Genomic DNA, 18,798 nt, shown 5'->3' with positions numbered 1-18,798 from the left:
CTTTGCTGTAGTATTTAAATCTTCAAAATATACTGTTAATTGACAGCGAAAATCAGCTGTTATACAGTAAAGAGGAAAAGGTGATCATAAAAGGCCACACAAATTCTTTTGTTTTATAATTACTATTTAAACTCATTAATTATTTAAATAAAATATTATTTTAATCCATCTAGACATGGACGATTGGTAGCGGAGTAGGGAAAGGGAGATCTTGGTTTCTACGACCTGACAATGTAAACTAGCCTATTTGTCAGTAATATTTCGAAATGCATAATAATTTCGAAGGAATTCAAAATTTCACTAACTATCATGGACATTTTAGAGGAATTTTATTTTTTAGTAGAACAGATGTATACAAAAATTCTTAATCTATGTAGAAGAAATGGCCAAACAGCCTAAAATGTTACAATAATGGAGTTTTTTTTTTTTTTTTTAAATAAAGACTTTGCTTCTTTAATCAAGATCAAAGATAGTTGCATTCTTATGACTAAGATCAATATTTAACAAACACTGCAGATGCAAGATATAAAAATCAACGAACAAAAATATTTTGATAAAAAAATTCCCCTCATCTTTTAAAAATAAGGTAAAATATTTCTATTTAAAGGTCACAAAACTGTTGTATCATTTTCCATTCTTAAATATACTGATGATATAAAATATTTAACTTTTAAACAGAGCAAATAACAAACGAAAAAAAAAATGTATAAAAAGCACAGAGGAGTGATTATAAGAACAATGTATCTTTGCAATTTTGATTATGAAATGAAATAGAACAGATTCTTTATTACCTTTGTAACAAATACTTTATTTAATTACAGCATTGATGTAACAAATTGCATATATATGTATATATACATAAAAATCCAAAACAGTGAATACTTTAAAAGTTTTGAATTTCAAAACGATGTTTTCACTGTCAAATCAAATTTACAGCATAAATAAATAATTTCTGGTCATAAAAGCAAAATAACAACCAGAATATTAAAAATAAATAGTAAATGAATAATTTACATTTAAGTATATAATAACTTTCTATTAATTCCAAGGACTAGAATAAAAAAAATCTACAGAAATGCTATATCACTTAATGCTTTTCTTACTTTTAAATGCACAATGAGAATTTTTAATCTAATCTGAAACATAAATAGATACTTATAACAGGGATTTAAAAACAGAAATATTGAAACCTAACATAGATTTCTGGACATAAATGCTTCAAAAGAATAGAAGTGGACCATAGGAAATATTATGATCTTAATAATGCTAATAATTTAAAACAGAGTATTTAAGAGCAGAAGAGTGATTTTATCTAAGGTAATACATAATATTTGTAGTTTACAAAATTTGAAATTTTTAATATTATGAACTTAATAATACTATTATTTACAATACATAATATTCGAATTCCACTACCATTTTTTTAAAAAAAATTATTTAAAGCATCAGATGAGAATTAATTGTAACAATAATATAGTTTCAAGTTCTAAATGGAGGCTCTATTTTTTATTTAAAGAAAAATGCAAGATTGACATATTTCCATTAAAATAAAGAAGTCTGGCAATTTAAGTCATAGGAAATATTATTATAAATGTGAATCAGAATCTAACTTTCTTAGCAAGAGTAAAACAGCACAAACAATTATGAAAGTAGTATTAGAAAAAAAAGACAGCACTTAAAATATGTTATTACAGTAAATGGATTTATGGTCTATTTTATAGTGATAATTTATTTAACAAAAGTAGCTTTCCTAATATATGAAAAAAATTATATTCAAAGCAAAAATATAATCAATTAAGATGTATAGTTTCTTATAAATATTAAACTTATTAATTATAAAAAATAAAATGTGAGAAATTCAAACAATTTGCTGGTTTACAAGTGATTTAATAATGAAAATGATAGTTTACAATGTCTCATGTTTACACCAACACATTTTGAATCTAATATTGGGAGCAAATCAATTATGCTTTATACCATCTTATTTTATTTTGATAAACTTTTTAAAATATGTTATAGCTAATTACATCACAAGGAAAGCTAATAATTTTGTAACACGAGAGTTGAAAACGGTAAAAAATAAATGTAGAATACAAATCCAAGTTGAAAAGACATTTACATAAACTGGTTGACAAAGGAAATAAGCCGAATAATAGATATAAACCCCATATAGAAAAATTAATTATTTAATGAAAAACTTTTCAGATCAGAATTAATAATAAACAGTACAAAAAGTTAGTCATGGTACTTTTGAATTTTAATGATTGACACACATGATATCTAAATATAATGCATATTGATTTTAAGAAAATTCTATTGTTTTAGATCTTGTTAATACACAGTTTTTTTTCCATAGATATATTTTTGGGAAAGGAAGGATAGATATTCTTTTCAGAGAAAAGGTAACTTATATACCTCTTCTCTTTAAAATATTATTTTTATCAATTTCTATGGAATCTAGTTATAATGTTTAACAAAAATAATAACTCAAATTCATTGGGGGGGGGATGTAATAGAAACAATGCTTTTAAATGTATAATATTGAGATTATTTAATTGATTGAATGGGAAACTAACACAATATCAAATATTACAACTAAATATTTAAATAAGTTTCAGTACAACTAAGACTGTCTGATACACCAACATTTAATATTGTGTACAATTACATAATTACATTACATATCAATATTAGAAAGCATACAGCTTTTAAAGAAATATTTTATCCCAAATATCCAAGTACAACAAATGCTTACGAACATAAAAATAGGAACAAAACATGAAATAACATCTATCACAACGATTTGTTTATGAAAGGCTGAAAGGTTTAATCTACGTTTTCATAAAAGCAGTATATTAATATTGTTTAAAAAGAAAATTTATTACGATATGTTTCTTTATGAAAAGTCTTTATATGCAAAATTTCTCAATAACTACAGATAATGGAAAATGTAAAAGTTCCATTCAGTCTTGTATACTTCCAAATTACTGCTAGAATTTTTTTTTTTTTCACTTGTGACCATTTTTAGAACAAAAAGAAGGCAACATTCGCTATCACAACTACTGTATATATTTGCAGCAATAAATTCATGATAAATAAAGAATAACTTTATTTAGTATAGCTTTTTAAAATAAAATGTAGTTTAAACATCTTATTCCATGAAATTTTCTTATTTTGATTCCTATCATAAAAAACAGAACCATGTTGTCAAAGCTTTTATGATGCCAGAGTATGAAGTCACAAAGTATATTATGAAATACCATTTTAGGTTAGGACTCATTGTATAAGATAGCTGTATTCTAAACAGAAAGTTTAAAATCTTTCGATTCTGAATAAGAATAACAAGTTATTCTTATGCATTAAAAAAAAAAAACTATATATTTCTTGAAAATAAGTTGTAATCAGTCTTAAAGATTATCCAAGACTTTGAAGCAGAATGTATGAAAAGAGGGGTAACTGAAATTCAATATTTTCCACAATTGTAAAGTACATATATCAGTAAGTAGAAAGAAAAAAAAGAGAGAGAGAGAGAGAGAGAGCATATCATTAATATTTTATATTGTATGACTGAACTATGAACACTTAAACATCCTATCACAAAACTGAAGAAAAAATACAACAAAACATAAGAAAAAAAGCATTTCACTAATTTGACAAAGGTTTTCATTCAATTAGAAATTACTGTATTTTCATGCAATTCAAAAATATCATAATTTCAAATACACGAATTAAACGACAGGATTTAATACTGACAGCAGTATTTAAAAAAATAGAGACTATTAAAAGAAAACAATAATGAAATATTTTAATTCATGAAGAGAGTTTTAAAAGATGTTGAACCATAACTTTCATTAAAAAAAAATTTGAGCTATAGTTATCATACTGACCAATTACTTATACATTTAATAGTATACACATATAGTATTAAATTTGTTTTGAAAGAAAGCCAACTTAAACTAGTGTAATGAGATTTAAATAAATTTAAAAAAACATTACATTAAATGATATTTTGAAACAGAAAATCAAATTTGTAAAAATCAAGCAAAATAATTTGAGACACTTGTAATCATAAATAAAAAATAAATAAATATCAAAATACTGATAGGTAATGTGGTCCCTTGACTAATATTTTACAGAATGGATTCTATTTGTCATATGAGCAAGGGACATAAAATCTCCTTAAGAAAACACAATATTACAAATATATACTTCAAAAAATTTTGAAAGCTTATGAAGACCAATAAAAGATGTATTATAAAATTATTTACACTTTTGTATTTTTTGAGTTATCAGCCCAATAATTTTGTATAGTCATAGTTTCTAGGCTATTTAAAAATGAATCATTATCCAATGAACTCATCTCTTCAGAGCTTTCCTGAAAAACAAAAACATTCTGTTAAATTTAGTTACTAATATCACAGTAAATATGCTTGTATTTGCTAATAAAATATATTTTAGTAATAAAGTACAATAGTCTACATCCTTTATATGTCAATTTATACAAGATGTCACTTTTATTCATGAAAATTTTATTGATCTTTAATAAAATGATTATTTATACTCTCCTAATAAACTTGAAAACATTTGAGAAAATTAAAAACTAATTATAATTTTTTTAAAAAAATATTTTAACACAAAAATAACAATTGCATAATGCACTGCTAAACTTTTTATAATGCTCTTCTTATATTATTTAAATAGTAGATATCTTAAAATTTTGCTTTAAAATAAATTATATGTTAATTTGTGGAGATATGAAATAAAGAAAAATAATAAATATAAGCCATTTTCTTTATATATGATTTTCACTAAAAATCTCATTTATATAAAATTTAATTTCTTAGTACTCGAAATAATGTATTTTAAAGTCTAGCTAAAAAAAAAAAAAAAAATCTATTTTAGAATTTATTTAAAAAAAGAAATCTTTCATACTAGAAAATATACAATACATATTAAGAAAAGTATTTCAAAGCAAGCAAATCATTCAATTAAAAGTGAAAGGGCCAATTTAAGGAGAAAAAAAAAATATTGTCACAAAAATCTGAAACTAGGGACCTTTCTACCATAGGAATGATTACGGGGAGAAAAAAAATTGGCAATCATTCCCCTCATCCTATTGTAAAATGAATATATATAAAGTGGCCTCTAGGGTGGGGATACACATACTGTACTTTCTTGTAGGGAAAAGGGAGAAAAGTATCAATGCAGCTAAAAAAGGCACAAAATGAAAAGTAAGTTTTTAAGGTTAAATTATATGCATTGCATGTAAATAGATGAAGAAAATTCATAAAATATCAAATTCAAATTATGCATTTTTCTTACAGTATTATTAGCAATAGAACTATCCGTAAAAATCTAATACAGAAAAAAAAAAAAAAAAAAGCCTTAGAGATGAGCTGATATGCATAAAAGATTATAAATAAATATTTATAAGCAATAAAGGGAACAATTGTAATAATTATTTTAAGAAAATTAAGTTTTCAGTATGAACTGCATTACAGCTAATAACACTGGTAAATTTCCAAATTTCCATTTTTAATGTTAGTATTGTGTCTCCACAAATATTGTTTATCTGTTACTAAAAATTCTATTTGCAAACAATATTTATAACATAGATAGCATTCAAATTTGAGTAGTTTTATATTTTTTTAAAATTTCGTAGGCATACATCAACATATTTAATCATTATTTATATATTTATTATTAGAAATGCACAATACGAATTACTAGAAAAAATTAATATTCAGGTTTTAAAAGAATACAAATGAAAAATTATTAGGAGGATACATGAAATGGTCCAATTCTTAAGTTTTCAGATACAGCAATTTATGAGATGTTTGAATAGTTCATGATACAGGGTGTCTGAAAAGTATGGCTACACTTTCAAAAATTAATTAGAAATAAGCAAATAAATATTTTCACTTATATTTTGTTTATAGAGCATAAAAAATTGTAAGTTTTTTGTAGCGTTTTATTGCACGATTTTAACGTGCACACCATCAATCGGGCGCAACGCATCGAGTCTATATGAGATTTCTAGCCACATTTTACGAAGCATTGGAAGATCAACACTCTGCATGGTTTTTGTAATTTGACTTTTCATTTCATCACTGTCATGAACTGAAGATTGGTAAACGGTTTTTCTATGTATCCCCATAAGAAGTCCAAAGGTGTTATGTCTGTATGGGTGGCCACAGTATTGGGCTTCCTCTTCCCATTGCCTGGGGAACTTTTCATCTAAAAATCTTTCACACTTCCAAACTCTAGTATGATGGTGCCTCATCCTGTTGGAAAATATTTGGTTAAAGGTTCTCTACTTAAGGAACTGTGAAATTTCAAATATGTCAACTGTTAGAAGGGGCAATTACTTTGAAAAAGGAAAAAAGGCTCAATAATTCGACTGGGCAGAAAACCACATCACACATTTACTTTTGGGGATTTTTGCTCCCTCCAGTATGGCACGAGTGTTTTCTAATCCCATATTCAAATATTGTGTCAATTAACAATACCCGATACGTGAAACATTGCCTCATCTGAAAACATTACATGTTGTAGAAAATTTTTATAATCCTCTAATTTTTGCAACATTTGTTCTGCAAATGTTCAATGCCAAGGCTTTACATTTCATTAAAAAGAAACTTTAATCTTTTCTTTATAGAACAAAAAAATCGTAAGTGAAAATCTAATTTTTTTTATTTTTGATTCATTTTTTAATGTGTAGTCATACTTTTCAGACACTCTCAATTATGATTTTTTAATATCAAGAAATAATTCTAATTTATTGTTTTAGAAACCATAATAGATTGAAGACTGAGTTTTAAATACCTTTGGAAGTTCAATGTGATTATTTAAATAAATACTGCTACGTAAACTGTCATCTAAATATCCACAATTATCTGAGTTAAACTTGCCTTCAACTACACTAGTACATTTGCCATTATATCTCCTGTATAAGAGGTATATCACAGCACCTGAAAGAATTCAACAATTCCTTAAAGATATTATCATTGAAAAAAGCCTCGCTTTAGAGCGATTTGATGTATTCAATTTTATTTGAAAAAAAGAAGACAAATATTCTTTCGAGAGTTATTTTTTAAAAAAATAATAATATGCAAAACAACTTTCTGAAAAATCTTGATTATAAAAAAAATATATATAAGTTTTTCTACAAGCAAACTCAATTTGTTTTAAATAATGAAATAATATAAATTTATTTATAAAAATTTATGATTATATATATTCACATTAGTAAACATATACAGTATAATTTTACACTTATACAACAAAATATTTTCTCAGTAAGAGATGCAGCAGGATCTATTCTTATGAATTAAATAAATCAAACAGAAGAGAGTATCTTTTAGAGAATTGTATTCATTTAATCTAGTTTGCTTGATTTTGCACAGAATTAAAAAAAAAAAAAAACTTTTATAAGTAAATTAATTTTCTATTGTCAGATCTGGTTTGATATTCAAATAAGTTGATTTTAGCTTTATTCATTGCCTAGCTAAAAACAGCAAATGCTTAAAGATTCTTTGATAATTATTTAACAAACACAGAAATATTATCTCTATACAAAAATTATATTGCTACTAATAAATTATTTAATTTCAAAGTAAATGATGATATCAACCTATTATGGGAGATCTAAATAAATCACAGTATCAAAATAAAGATACATTTATAATATATGAGGTAGAAAGTCTTCCATTTTAGTAATTTTATTTGTATATAAATGAAACAGAGTATTGAAAACCATATGAAAAACTACTTTAATGGAGTTATTTAGTAAAAACCTTATCTGAATTAACTAATTCTTGAGCAGTATAGTTTTATAAAAAGAAATATTTATTTATGTAGTACTAAGAAATTGATACAATCCATCAATCCTTTCTGAATACTTTTCTATGCAACTTTTTTTCCTTTTCAAGTCAATTTATCTTCACATAAAAAAAAATATTAAATATCATTCTTAAAAGTATTCCTTTTGTATTACTGGCTTTAAAAGTCAAGAGAATTAGTAATTCCAAGCGAAATGACTCTGTAGAAATAGTTAAATGAAAGCATTATATATTCTTGGAAGGATATATATATATATTTTATTTATGAGAAAAAAAGAAATTGCAAAATAAAATTTACAAAGTAAGTTATATACTTTAAATAATAGAACCAACATTACTTACTAGACAAAAGGGTAACACAAACAAGGACACCAATCACAACTCCAGCAATAACACCTGGTGAAAGTTTTAAGCTTTGATTATCAAAAGATGGTGAACTGCTAGAGATATTTTCCAAATCGTAATCAATGGATGAAAGAACTGTAGTAGTCACACTGCTTTCAGTTGAATATGTCTGATTGATTAGTTCAATATACAGATGAGTACTTAAAACAACAGATGATTCAGTGGCCATTTTAGGCAATGCAGGGAATAATGTAGAAAGATTAGTACCTGTATAAATGGGCTTTGGGTTTTCTGTATGACTAGGCACAATCTTTTCAGCAGCATGCTCTGAATTTTTTTTTACTGGAACTACAAATCTAGATACATCTTTCTCAAAATTGCTAGATGGATTCTCATAACTCAGAACTGTTTCAGATGACACAGAAAGCAAATTAGATGATGAATCAGTAAAATTATTTTTTTCAAAATATTCTGAAGACAAATTCTCATTTGCTGGACTGTCCGCTAGAGGCATGTTTAACTCATTTTCTGCAGTCACATTTTCTTTTCCTGAAAAAGATTCGGCTATAAGAGGATTTTTACTAGATATGCCTTCCAAAAACCTTAGATCTCTCAGAGGTTTGGATGAACTGTTTGGAGTACTGAGTGGTGAAAGATTTTGTTCCGTGGAAATTTTATGGCTAGGATATAGAGTGTGGAAGGTAGATAATTTATCTTTCAAAGTAGTGGTTGAAGGCACTTTTTGATTCTGATATGAATCAAGTTGACGATAGTCTAAAGCAGGCTGTGAGTATTTTGTCCCATCAATGGCATCAGATGGTTCTATCTGGAAATACTTATCAGCAGGAATAATAGGACGTTTTAGAAGTCCTCTATCCTTTACTTTTATTCGATAATCCTTGTTCGAATATCCAACATCATATCCAGACTTAAAAGGTAATTGCAAATGCTTAATTTCAGCAGGGCTGGCATCCAATAGAATAGTTTCTTGCACACTTCCACAGAAAGGCAGTATCAAGATAGAAACAAACAAAACTAGGGAATGAAAGAAGAAAAAATTAAATAATGAAACTAATTCAGTAAAAGTACCTAGATTTTTTTAAATGCATCTTTTAGATATTAATATTTATATAATGATTAACAGATAATTTTTAAGAACAATGATAAATTTGGTTTATGTATCCAATACATGAATTTTCAGTTTAAAATGTTATGATTCAAAGGTTCATAAAAATTGTCTTTTTGTTTATTAAATTAATACCCCCTTTTGAATCTACAAGAAGAATAAAACGTTTGGAATACATCATTTCAGATCAGAAGATAAAGTGTCCTCATGATGAATTTAAAGCAAATCAATATTCTTGTGGTTCTCATCAACACTGAGATAACAGGCCTCAAATGGAAAATATTATTGAAATAAGAATAACAGTAAATTTATATGTAGAAAAGTTAATTGCAAAGGAATTTTCCAAATCTAAGTTCTTTAATCAAAAATATTTAAAATTTTCAGATGAATTTTATAATTATTAGAATTAATCGTAGAAAGTTATCTTAGAAAAATTTCTCAATTTCATCGAAAATGATTGATAATAAGGTACAATTTAAAGGTGAGAATCCATCACCTCAACTGACCAAATAATTTATTTTGCAAATATTAACATGATAATCAGAGAAATATCAATTTTTAAAATTAAATTAGAAGCAATGTTTAATGTACATTATATTATATTATATATATATATATATATATATATATATATATATATATATATAAAATAAATAATTTTTATGTACACATTGAGGATAATATGTTGCAATATTTTGATTAGTATTTGATGTAATATTTGCAATAGAGATCCAGCATTAAAAATTCTTTCTTTGTATTTATTATTTTCTTCAGTGTTTAATTCTATCTAATATAATAAAATATTTTTATGAATTCTCATTAGCTTTAAAAGATTTCTATATGAAAATTTTCACCACTTATTACACTACAATTCAGTTTAGATAGATTAACACCCGTTTTGAAGTTACATGAAGACTACTTTTCTAAGAACTTTGTAAATTTGAAGTGTTACCATATGACAATAAAACCCAAGAAGGTTGCACCTCTTTAAATTTCCTCACTACACTAGCAAAAAGGCATTAAAGCACTAAAGATTTAATATGTTCTAGATCAACAAGAATGGCAGGAATTTGGTTGAATGAAGGTCTTGAACTTCTGAGTCTCCAGTCTCAAAATCAAGGGTTTTCCTCAAAGTCAACACATGGATCAATCAGAAGTCCAATGGGATTAAATGCTGATTGAACTGGATTACTAATATTTGGAATATATACCTTTTAATAAATATTAATTACAATTTAAGATTTAGGTTTATAAACAATGTAATAATCTTTATACTTACCCCTGGCTTCAAACAAACAAACAAAAACAAAAAAACTTTCTTTAATTTTTTCATAATTGTCGGAAAATTTGAAAAGAAGGGTAGAGTAATATATGTGAGTGTGATATGCAGTTTTCTTAAATCCAAAGTAATCATTTAGTGCCTTATCCTAGTCCATCCTTTTGTTATTGTCTAAACATAAAGCAGAATTCAACACAATTTCTCATTAAGCATCACATGTTGAAATGATTCATTAGCAAGCTTGCTGCCTCATTTTATGGAAATTCAAAAGATATTGGTAGTCAATAGCCAAGCCTCAATTATGTTAATTCACTTTTTTCCCCCCCCCCCATTTAGAACAGTTTGCAAAGTATAAATGGAATTTACATGTGCTTCCACCTCATAGTACTTTATAGAATGTATGCCTAAAGTTTAACATATCAACAATATAAACACATTTTAACTGTAGATAATGAGTGAAATAAGAAGAATATAAAAAATGATTTTTTTCAAATGCTTAAATAAAAAATTCTAATTCTGAAGCTCTAAGTTTCCTTTAATAATTATCTAATGTATAATCTGTTACCTGGAATAAAAAAAAAATTCAGTCGTGTTGGTCTCCAAAATCTTATTTTTTGAAAATATCCATGGCTAATTTTTGTAAATAAAAAATAAAACTTTCCTTCGTAAAAAAAAGAAAAGAAAGAAAGAAAAAAAAAAATGTGTTGATTACAGCTGAAACAGGTGTGTGAACAAAACATAGTTATAACAGTTTATTAAAAAAAATATCAATACAACAATTAAGAAACATACAAGATAAATTGCAAGAGATGAAATAACTGCCTAATTGTTGACAGAATTTTAATCAAAATGTGACAAAATTACGATTCATTTTAATGAGATGAAGGGAAAAAAAATTGTTATTGTAAAATTATTAAATGCAAATATAAGGCAAAATTTAAAAAATAAAGTTTTAAATAATACTAATACTTTCAGAAACAAATTTAAAAAACAATACTTACTTAGTTCTAAAAATAAAACTAAAGAAAGTTTATTTGTCCTCCTATTCATCACGATGTTCTCTTATTTAGATTCCTATGTTAGTTGTGACAGAAACTCCAACTTCGTTGGCAAGACCTTTAAAAATAAAAAATATTATTCAAAAATAAAATTTGCAGAAACAATGCTACATCTATTATATTTTAAAACATTTATAGCATAAAAAACAGAAAGCAATTTTGTTGATTTTAATATCAGAAACATCTTTTCAAAACTAGTTGGTTGTTATAATTTGACCTGGATATGGGACAAGTTATAACAATAAAAACAAAAATATTTAAAATTACTCTTTCTTTACTATTCTTTTATTAATAAAAATACATAAAGTATTTGGTAAATACTATCACTGAGCATAATGATAATAAATGATATCAAGCAATTTACAGTAAAATGAAGATTACATTATTTAACCAATCAACATAGAAGTCAGTCTGCATCAGAATTACAATGAATGCAAGCAAATGGTCAACTGCTTCCTATTGTACACATTTTGTACCCTCATTTTTTTCTAATTAAGCATTGAATCCATTTTTCTTCATCAGAAATGGGGAGCTTCAGTGATCTGTTTATAATGTCTTGGATTCAAGGCTGAAGTATTTCTTATTTTAATTTCCAGAAGATGGATTTGGTGTGTGCTAAATCTGTCAGGGCTGAATATCTGCCCCCCCCCCTCCATAAGGTGCTGAAGAGGGAGAAGTGCCAACTCGGACACTATTCTCGCTGTCTGACCATGGTTCAAAATTACAGTCTATCTCAAAATAGCCTTAAGGTTTCTTCAAATTTGAGTGCTAATGAAATACAATATATTGTTAGGGTTGCTGTATACATCTCCACAAGCTAGAGGAAAACCATTTTTTCCCCCCTATATGTTAAAATCTGTATGTTAATTCAAAATCCTGTATTTCACCCTTTTTTCTTTTATTTTTCTATTTGCATCTTTTCCTCTAAAAACCTTTCCCTTATTATTTGTTTTTGCTTTCATTTCTTGTTAATTATGTAATCATTTTGTTTTTTCATTGTTTTTTTATTAGGAGGACGAGTTAAGATTTTTTTAAAAAAATTTAGAGCTTCTGTTAGAATTTTTCAAATGTGAATCCTTAGATAGATATGATTTTCAAAGATGCACGATATTTAAAGCAGCAAGTCTAAGATATGAATCAAACACGAATAAAGAGAAATCTCGCAAATTTTTTTATCTGTTACAACTTGCTCTATTGCATAGTTTTGGACAATTTTATTGATTTACATATAAAAAAATATTGCGATTTGAAAAAAACTAAAGCAGTTTTTTCAAACCTAATACACAGACAAAGTAAAAAACATTTTAAGATAAAATAAATTGATCAAAATTTTATTTACAAATCTAATTTACTCAATATTTACAAATCTAATTTCCTCAAATCTAAATTTATGAAACATTTCTTTTTCCATTTGGTAGTTAAAATGGAGTGCATGTTTATGAGTTTTCAATATCCGTTTCATTTAGGCATAAACTGTGCTGATATAATAGGATCCATCATGTTTAGCAAAAATTCCAATTAAAAATTTTAAAAATTACTACATAACATGTGTGTTGTAACTTGCCCCAGGCTCCCTTCCAAATAAATGGAAAAAAACAAAGAAAATTAAAGATGTAGATTTTTGCAACCACATTTTTAAAAATTTTATTTCAACATAAAATAATGTTTAAAATCAGTGGTAGATTTCTGATAAAGAAGACTATGCAGCTGCTTAGAGCTATTAGGTTGAAGGGGCCACAGGTAGGTCAGTTGAAAAGATATTAGACTATTTGTAAAATAAGTAAATTTGCAAAATATACAAATTCTTTGAACTTTAATATACAGACATATTAACACTGTCAAGTAAAATAGTCAGGTTCCAATCTGTTTCATTATTGTCACTTGGTCGTTACAACATTTATATACACTCAGCATCTTCTTAATCAATATTGAGTATAAACATGGAAGCCACATAGTCATAGTAAATAAATAAAGCACATACATTTTCACAAGGTTATTAACATAAAGCATTAACCTTAAATAAGTCATTAACATAATGATTAAGGTACAAATGTGAAACTTAATTGAAAATGTGATAGGTCGCATGATGCACATTGACTATGTGGTTGGGTTAAAGAGGAGCCTCATGATGTGCACTGCATAATGTCAAAGGCAATGGACTGAGTGTGATACTGCTCAAAATAAATTATAAAAATTTAAATCTCATTGATTTGGAAGTCAATAAAAACTTGCATAAACATATAACTTGGGGCTTTAATTGGTAATTAGGCTTTTTTTTTTTGCTTATTTTTTTTTACTGTCCTTTATTAAGTAGCATAGTCTGAAATGATTCTATTTCTTAAATATAAAAAATAAATAATTTTTTTAAACTTGATCATTATTTCTTTCTAGCAATATCATGAAAATACTCCAAGAAATAGAAAATGTAACTAATTTGATATACTGGCAGTTGAAATTATGAATATTGAAAAAAATGTAAAGCTGACAGTTTAGATATGATTAGAAGATTAAGAATTGCAATCTCAAGAAAATGAATCAGAATTAGCAAAGGGACTGAACATAACATTTTTTGAAAGAGAAAGGAGAGTGAGAGAAAATGAAAAATAGTAAAGCAATATATTTATGGTTTAAAAAAAATTAGATAGTCTTTCAGAACAAGGCTTTTAAGAGAAAGAAATGCCCTAAGCTTTATATTGATTTTTGAGTAGAAAAAGGCAAATTTTATAAAGAGATCTGAACAACTTTCAGAAAAAAAGAGGAAGGATAAGTTTAGAAAAAAAAAAAAGAACCATTTTCTCATAAAATTATTTAATTATGAAAATATTAATAAAATATATGGAAAGATACAAATATAATAAAAGTAGTTTTTTTTTTTTAGAAAAGATTTCATTTTTTTAAACTTAAATCTTTCTTCATTTAAATTTTGTAAAAAATGTTCAAGTAAAGATATTTTTCTGCATTTCTAATTTTCACATACAGAAAATACTTTAAAAATAAAACATAGGTTAAATAAATATATAAGTTTTGGTAAATATTAGAAATTAAACTAAATAGCAAATATATAATGAGATAGACAACAAATTATAATGAATGACCATCCACTTATAAAAAATATTACAGAATATTAAATGAATGGATCAAACTCATTAAATGTATTAATTTCCCTATCCTTAAAAACAAAAGAATAAATAGAGAACAACAAAACGTAAAGAAAAGAAGGGAAAAAAAAATTGTTATACAGAATAGTGACCAACTGAAAAACAACAGCATCATTTATGGTACGGAATGCCAAAGGGCAATGCTCAACAAATGATGAGTTCTCGTTTCATCTCTCCTATGCAAATTGAATCAGGGGAAAAGAAAACTAACGCTCAAATTAAAATGAAAGAAAGTAAACATATACACTGAGCAAAATTGCTCCATATATTTTATAAATTGCAAGAGATAATCTGAACCGGGTAATATTTTTTTTCTCCATTTCAAAAATTTTACACAAAATAAGTGCCTTACCTCGAATGAGTGTCCATATAGTATCTTTCGCATCCATTTCGATCGGTACCTTTAACATTCATTGCAATAACGAAATTTTGAGTTTGCGTAACCTTCTCATACCAAAAAGAGAACAACAGGGAAGCAAATCTCGGTTTACCAGTTACGTTCGGAAGCCGAAACCAAATCCAGCAAAACTAACCGCTTAACCACACTTTGACCAACCACATCAAGAGCTACCTCTCTCTTCGCAAAAGCACACTGAAATCCAGATGGAAACAGGGAAAATGGGAATAATAATAAAAAGGAGATCACTGAGCGCGACATCTAGCGGAGATCATTTAATGTGAAACTTAATTTCACTCAGGTGCATAGTTTTATTTACTTTGAATATTTTTCACATCCTTATTTTCAGTTATATAGACTTATGTCATTAAAATAATAATAATAATAATAACAATGTTTCTATTTGAAACTATAACAAAACTACAACACTTTTTTAAAAGAAATATAATGATAAATTATTATTGCTTTTTAAATTAAAAAAATTAATTTACTTAAATATGTTTACAAATTAGATAAACGAAATTTTCCTTGGATTGTTAATAAAGTAAACGGAAAAATAATGGTGAGGTTCTCAAAAGGTATTTAAAATACAGCTAGATAAATTTCAACGAATATTTTTAATGTATAAGGAAGGACAATTCTACTTTCGATATCAAAAAATCGGAATGTATATTTTTTCCTTCGAAATTTTGAAAGAGCTTTTCTAGTCATGTTTTGTCTACAAAGAAACAACTTAAATTTCGAAGAATAAAAATTAAAAAGCGTTCTGTTTGAAATCTTTTGAAGAAAGTAATGATATATTTTCTTAAGTGGCTCTTTATATTAAAAAATAATAATAAAATAAAAATAAAAGATTTTAGTTTAATACAATAATGAATAGAAATTGTTTTAAACATTCATGTCTAAAAATCAATACTGATCAGAAATGTAATCTAAATAATTGAAAATCTAAAATCTAATTACTTAATTAATTGAAAATCTATTTAAATGAAACTGCAATGTTTTTCGTTAATTTAGAAAATAACTGTTTTTCCCCTTCTTATTTATCTTTGTTTTCAGTTTCTCAAATAATAAAAGGAACATGATGGATGTTTTGATTCCCGAACATTTTCAAATTTCTTTAGAAGTAAGTAGTGCCGAAGTTGAGGTAAAATAATGGAAATAAATTCCCTTTACAGATGAAAATGAAAATTTTTGAACACAAGCTTCATCTGTATTGAAATATACTGATTATTTTTTTAACGAGTATGTTTATTTTTAATGTAATTCTTCATAGAAAATAAAGAAATAGATTTGAAAAGAAAAAGTAACATTCCCCTCTTTCATAGCGAAGAAAAATGTTTATTGATTAAGGGATTTAAATCTATTCCTACACTTTCTATTCATTCATTAAGAAAAAAAAAAAAATGTTTATTTTTCTAAAAATTTAGAAAAAATGTGATAGCTATGAACGAGCCGTAAAGAGTATTAATATTCTTCTATTGATGGTTTTCAATTTATAAGGAAAATTAGCTTCAGGAAAGAGGAAATAAAGATGCATAAAATGTATCTTGGCGATGTGCTTACAGCGTAGGTATTTCCAGGAAATTCAGTTTCCTTTGCGATAACTGACAAATAAATAAATAAGATGAAAGAAAAAAATAATGTATGAGAAGTTACAGTTGAAGGAGGGGATAAAATTTAATGATGATAAAAATCCTTCTAGCAACAATTTCAGATTTAAATTTCTTTATTTTATTTAACCTACTACTCATAGTTTTATCATAATTCTATTTGTAATGCATTAAATTCAGAATTATTAATGAAAATAACTATGGAACTCACTATTATCTATTGAAAAAAGGTTTTTTTAAAAAAAAATAAAGATATAAAATTTAAATGTGAATATCAAGTCAGTGTTTCTAATGATCGTTTACCGTGTCGAAGAAAAAACAAACAAACAAAAACAGCATAGAATTTCTTTAGAAATCATACATTTTGTTACTGAATGAGAGAAAAATGAAAAATAGAAAGTACTTCTGAAAAAATTTTATGATTTAAAATGGCTTGCTAAAAGATAAGCATTTTGTCCTTCTAAACTGAAAGACTGAAAATCTATAATAAAATATTTAATATAATGAACTTTGAAAAAAAAAGTTTAAAATATAGCAAGTATAGTTGTTGATTTTCCTTTCCTCTTTTATTTTATTAATATTTTTTATTAAGAAATAAAATTTTAAATGTATGCATTTTAAGAAATTATGAGAATAAAAAATAATGTAACAAAATTTTAATCTTAAATATAGAAATAATCATTCAAAGTATTAATATAAAATAAATCAACATCAAAGTAAAAAATAATCTATTTGTCAAAAGCACCTACGATTCGAAACTAATTTTTAACTTACCTTTTTTCAGGAAAAATCAGAAGTAAAAAATAAAAATACATGAAAATAATTATATAAAGTAGGTACTTTAAAGCTACTCACAATATTTTCTCTTAAATTGTTTAAAAATTGTACAAAAAGAAATCCGTATGAAAACTATAATAAAATTATTTTCCAGTCTTCTGTTTATTACTTACCACCATTTCGATTATAAAAACATTATCATTTTATAGTGAGAATGTAAAGTTATTTACATTCTCTATTATTCACATTATTAAAAAAAACTTGCCTAAAGAATAATGAATTTATTTAGAGTTTCTGCTGCTTTTTGAATAATATTTTATCTTGATCCAATTAAAATTATTAGTTATCAGAGTGGTTATAAATGGTACATATAGATATAAATGTTCACATTTTTTTTACTGAGCTAATTATCATATGTTGAATGATCATAAATTTTATTCCAGATTAGAAATTTGTAATGAATAAAACTTTATTGTTAATGAAAATGGTTTGAATATTTATATTTTGGAATTAATACATTTCTGCATTGAATGTTTATCATTTTATACTATTTATTAACTTACTTATTATTAGCTATACTAATTTATTTAACTACAAACATTTCAAAATAAAACACTGTTATAAAGCGTTACTTTTTGTTTTGATTAACCAGACAATCAATTAAAATATTATTATAAACTAGAATATCTTCAAAATAGCAAAGTTCTTACTTGCTAGTTATATAACATGTTGCTTATTGAATCTTCTTTAAAAAAATTATTGAAATTTTTAACTATGATTAATGGTTTTGACCAAAGTTTTCCTCTGAATGATTTCTGTATTTTTAAATGACTGAGTTGCTGGCCGGAGCAATCGCTGACAGTTACCGTAATTAGCAATGAATTCTTACGGTACTTCCGCACAGCTACTTTCTTTCAGGCATTCTTTTGTTTTCTCGGTCGTGTTCGTTCGGCCCATCTGTTCCCCAATGTTTGATTAATGCTTCCAGATTTCCTCTGTCTTCAAGGGACTAGTCATTTACTTCAGTTTTTAGATATTAGTGGTGATGAAAAATGTAAACTATTAATTTTTATAAAAAAGAAATTGAATAAGGTTATTAGTTACGTCAGGAACTTCAACTCTCCTCCTCAAAAAGATCTAAATTGAGATTCCAAAGAAGTCTCAATATAGAATATATTCTATCAACAGTTCGATCCAAGAACCT

The 18,798-nt window shown here is 25.8% G+C and overlaps 1 protein-coding gene across 1 annotated transcript; it reads right to left on the bottom strand.

The window, feature by feature from the left end:
• Positions 1-3,876: 3,876 nt before the first annotated feature.
• Positions 3,877-15,389, bottom strand: LOC129960636 (uncharacterized). Its single transcript, XM_056074184.1, has 5 exons — positions 15,160-15,389; positions 11,593-11,707; positions 8,184-9,221; positions 6,826-6,971; positions 3,877-4,375 (listed from the first exon to the last, which is right to left on the bottom strand). Exons 2-5 carry the CDS (start codon positions 11,639-11,641, stop codon positions 4,265-4,267), a joined length of 1,344 nt encoding a protein of 447 aa, XP_055930159.1. The 5' UTR covers positions 11,642-11,707; positions 15,160-15,389; the 3' UTR covers positions 3,877-4,264.
• Positions 15,390-18,798: the final 3,409 nt, after the last annotated feature.

This window comes from Argiope bruennichi, chromosome X2 (genome assembly GCF_947563725.1).
Source record: "Argiope bruennichi chromosome X2, qqArgBrue1.1, whole genome shotgun sequence".
Lineage (NCBI taxonomy): Eukaryota > Metazoa > Arthropoda > Arachnida > Araneae > Araneidae > Argiope > Argiope bruennichi.
This window is presented reverse-complemented; position numbering and strand designations above follow the sequence as displayed.

Bases quoted from the DNA above. Each gene is read 5' to 3' on its own strand.
- LOC129960636 (XM_056074184.1), bottom strand. From the start codon at position 11,641: ATGAATAGGAGGACAAATAAACTTTCTTTAGTTTTATTTTTAGAACTA. The intron at 9,222-11,592 runs GTAAGTATTGTT...TTCATTCCCTAG, and splicing joins AGTTTTATTTTTAGAACTAA to TTTTGTTTGTTTCTATCTTG. The intron at 6,972-8,183 runs GTAAGTAATGTT...GAATTCTTTCAG, and splicing joins TTGTGTTACCCTTTTGTCTA to GTGCTGTGATATACCTCTTA.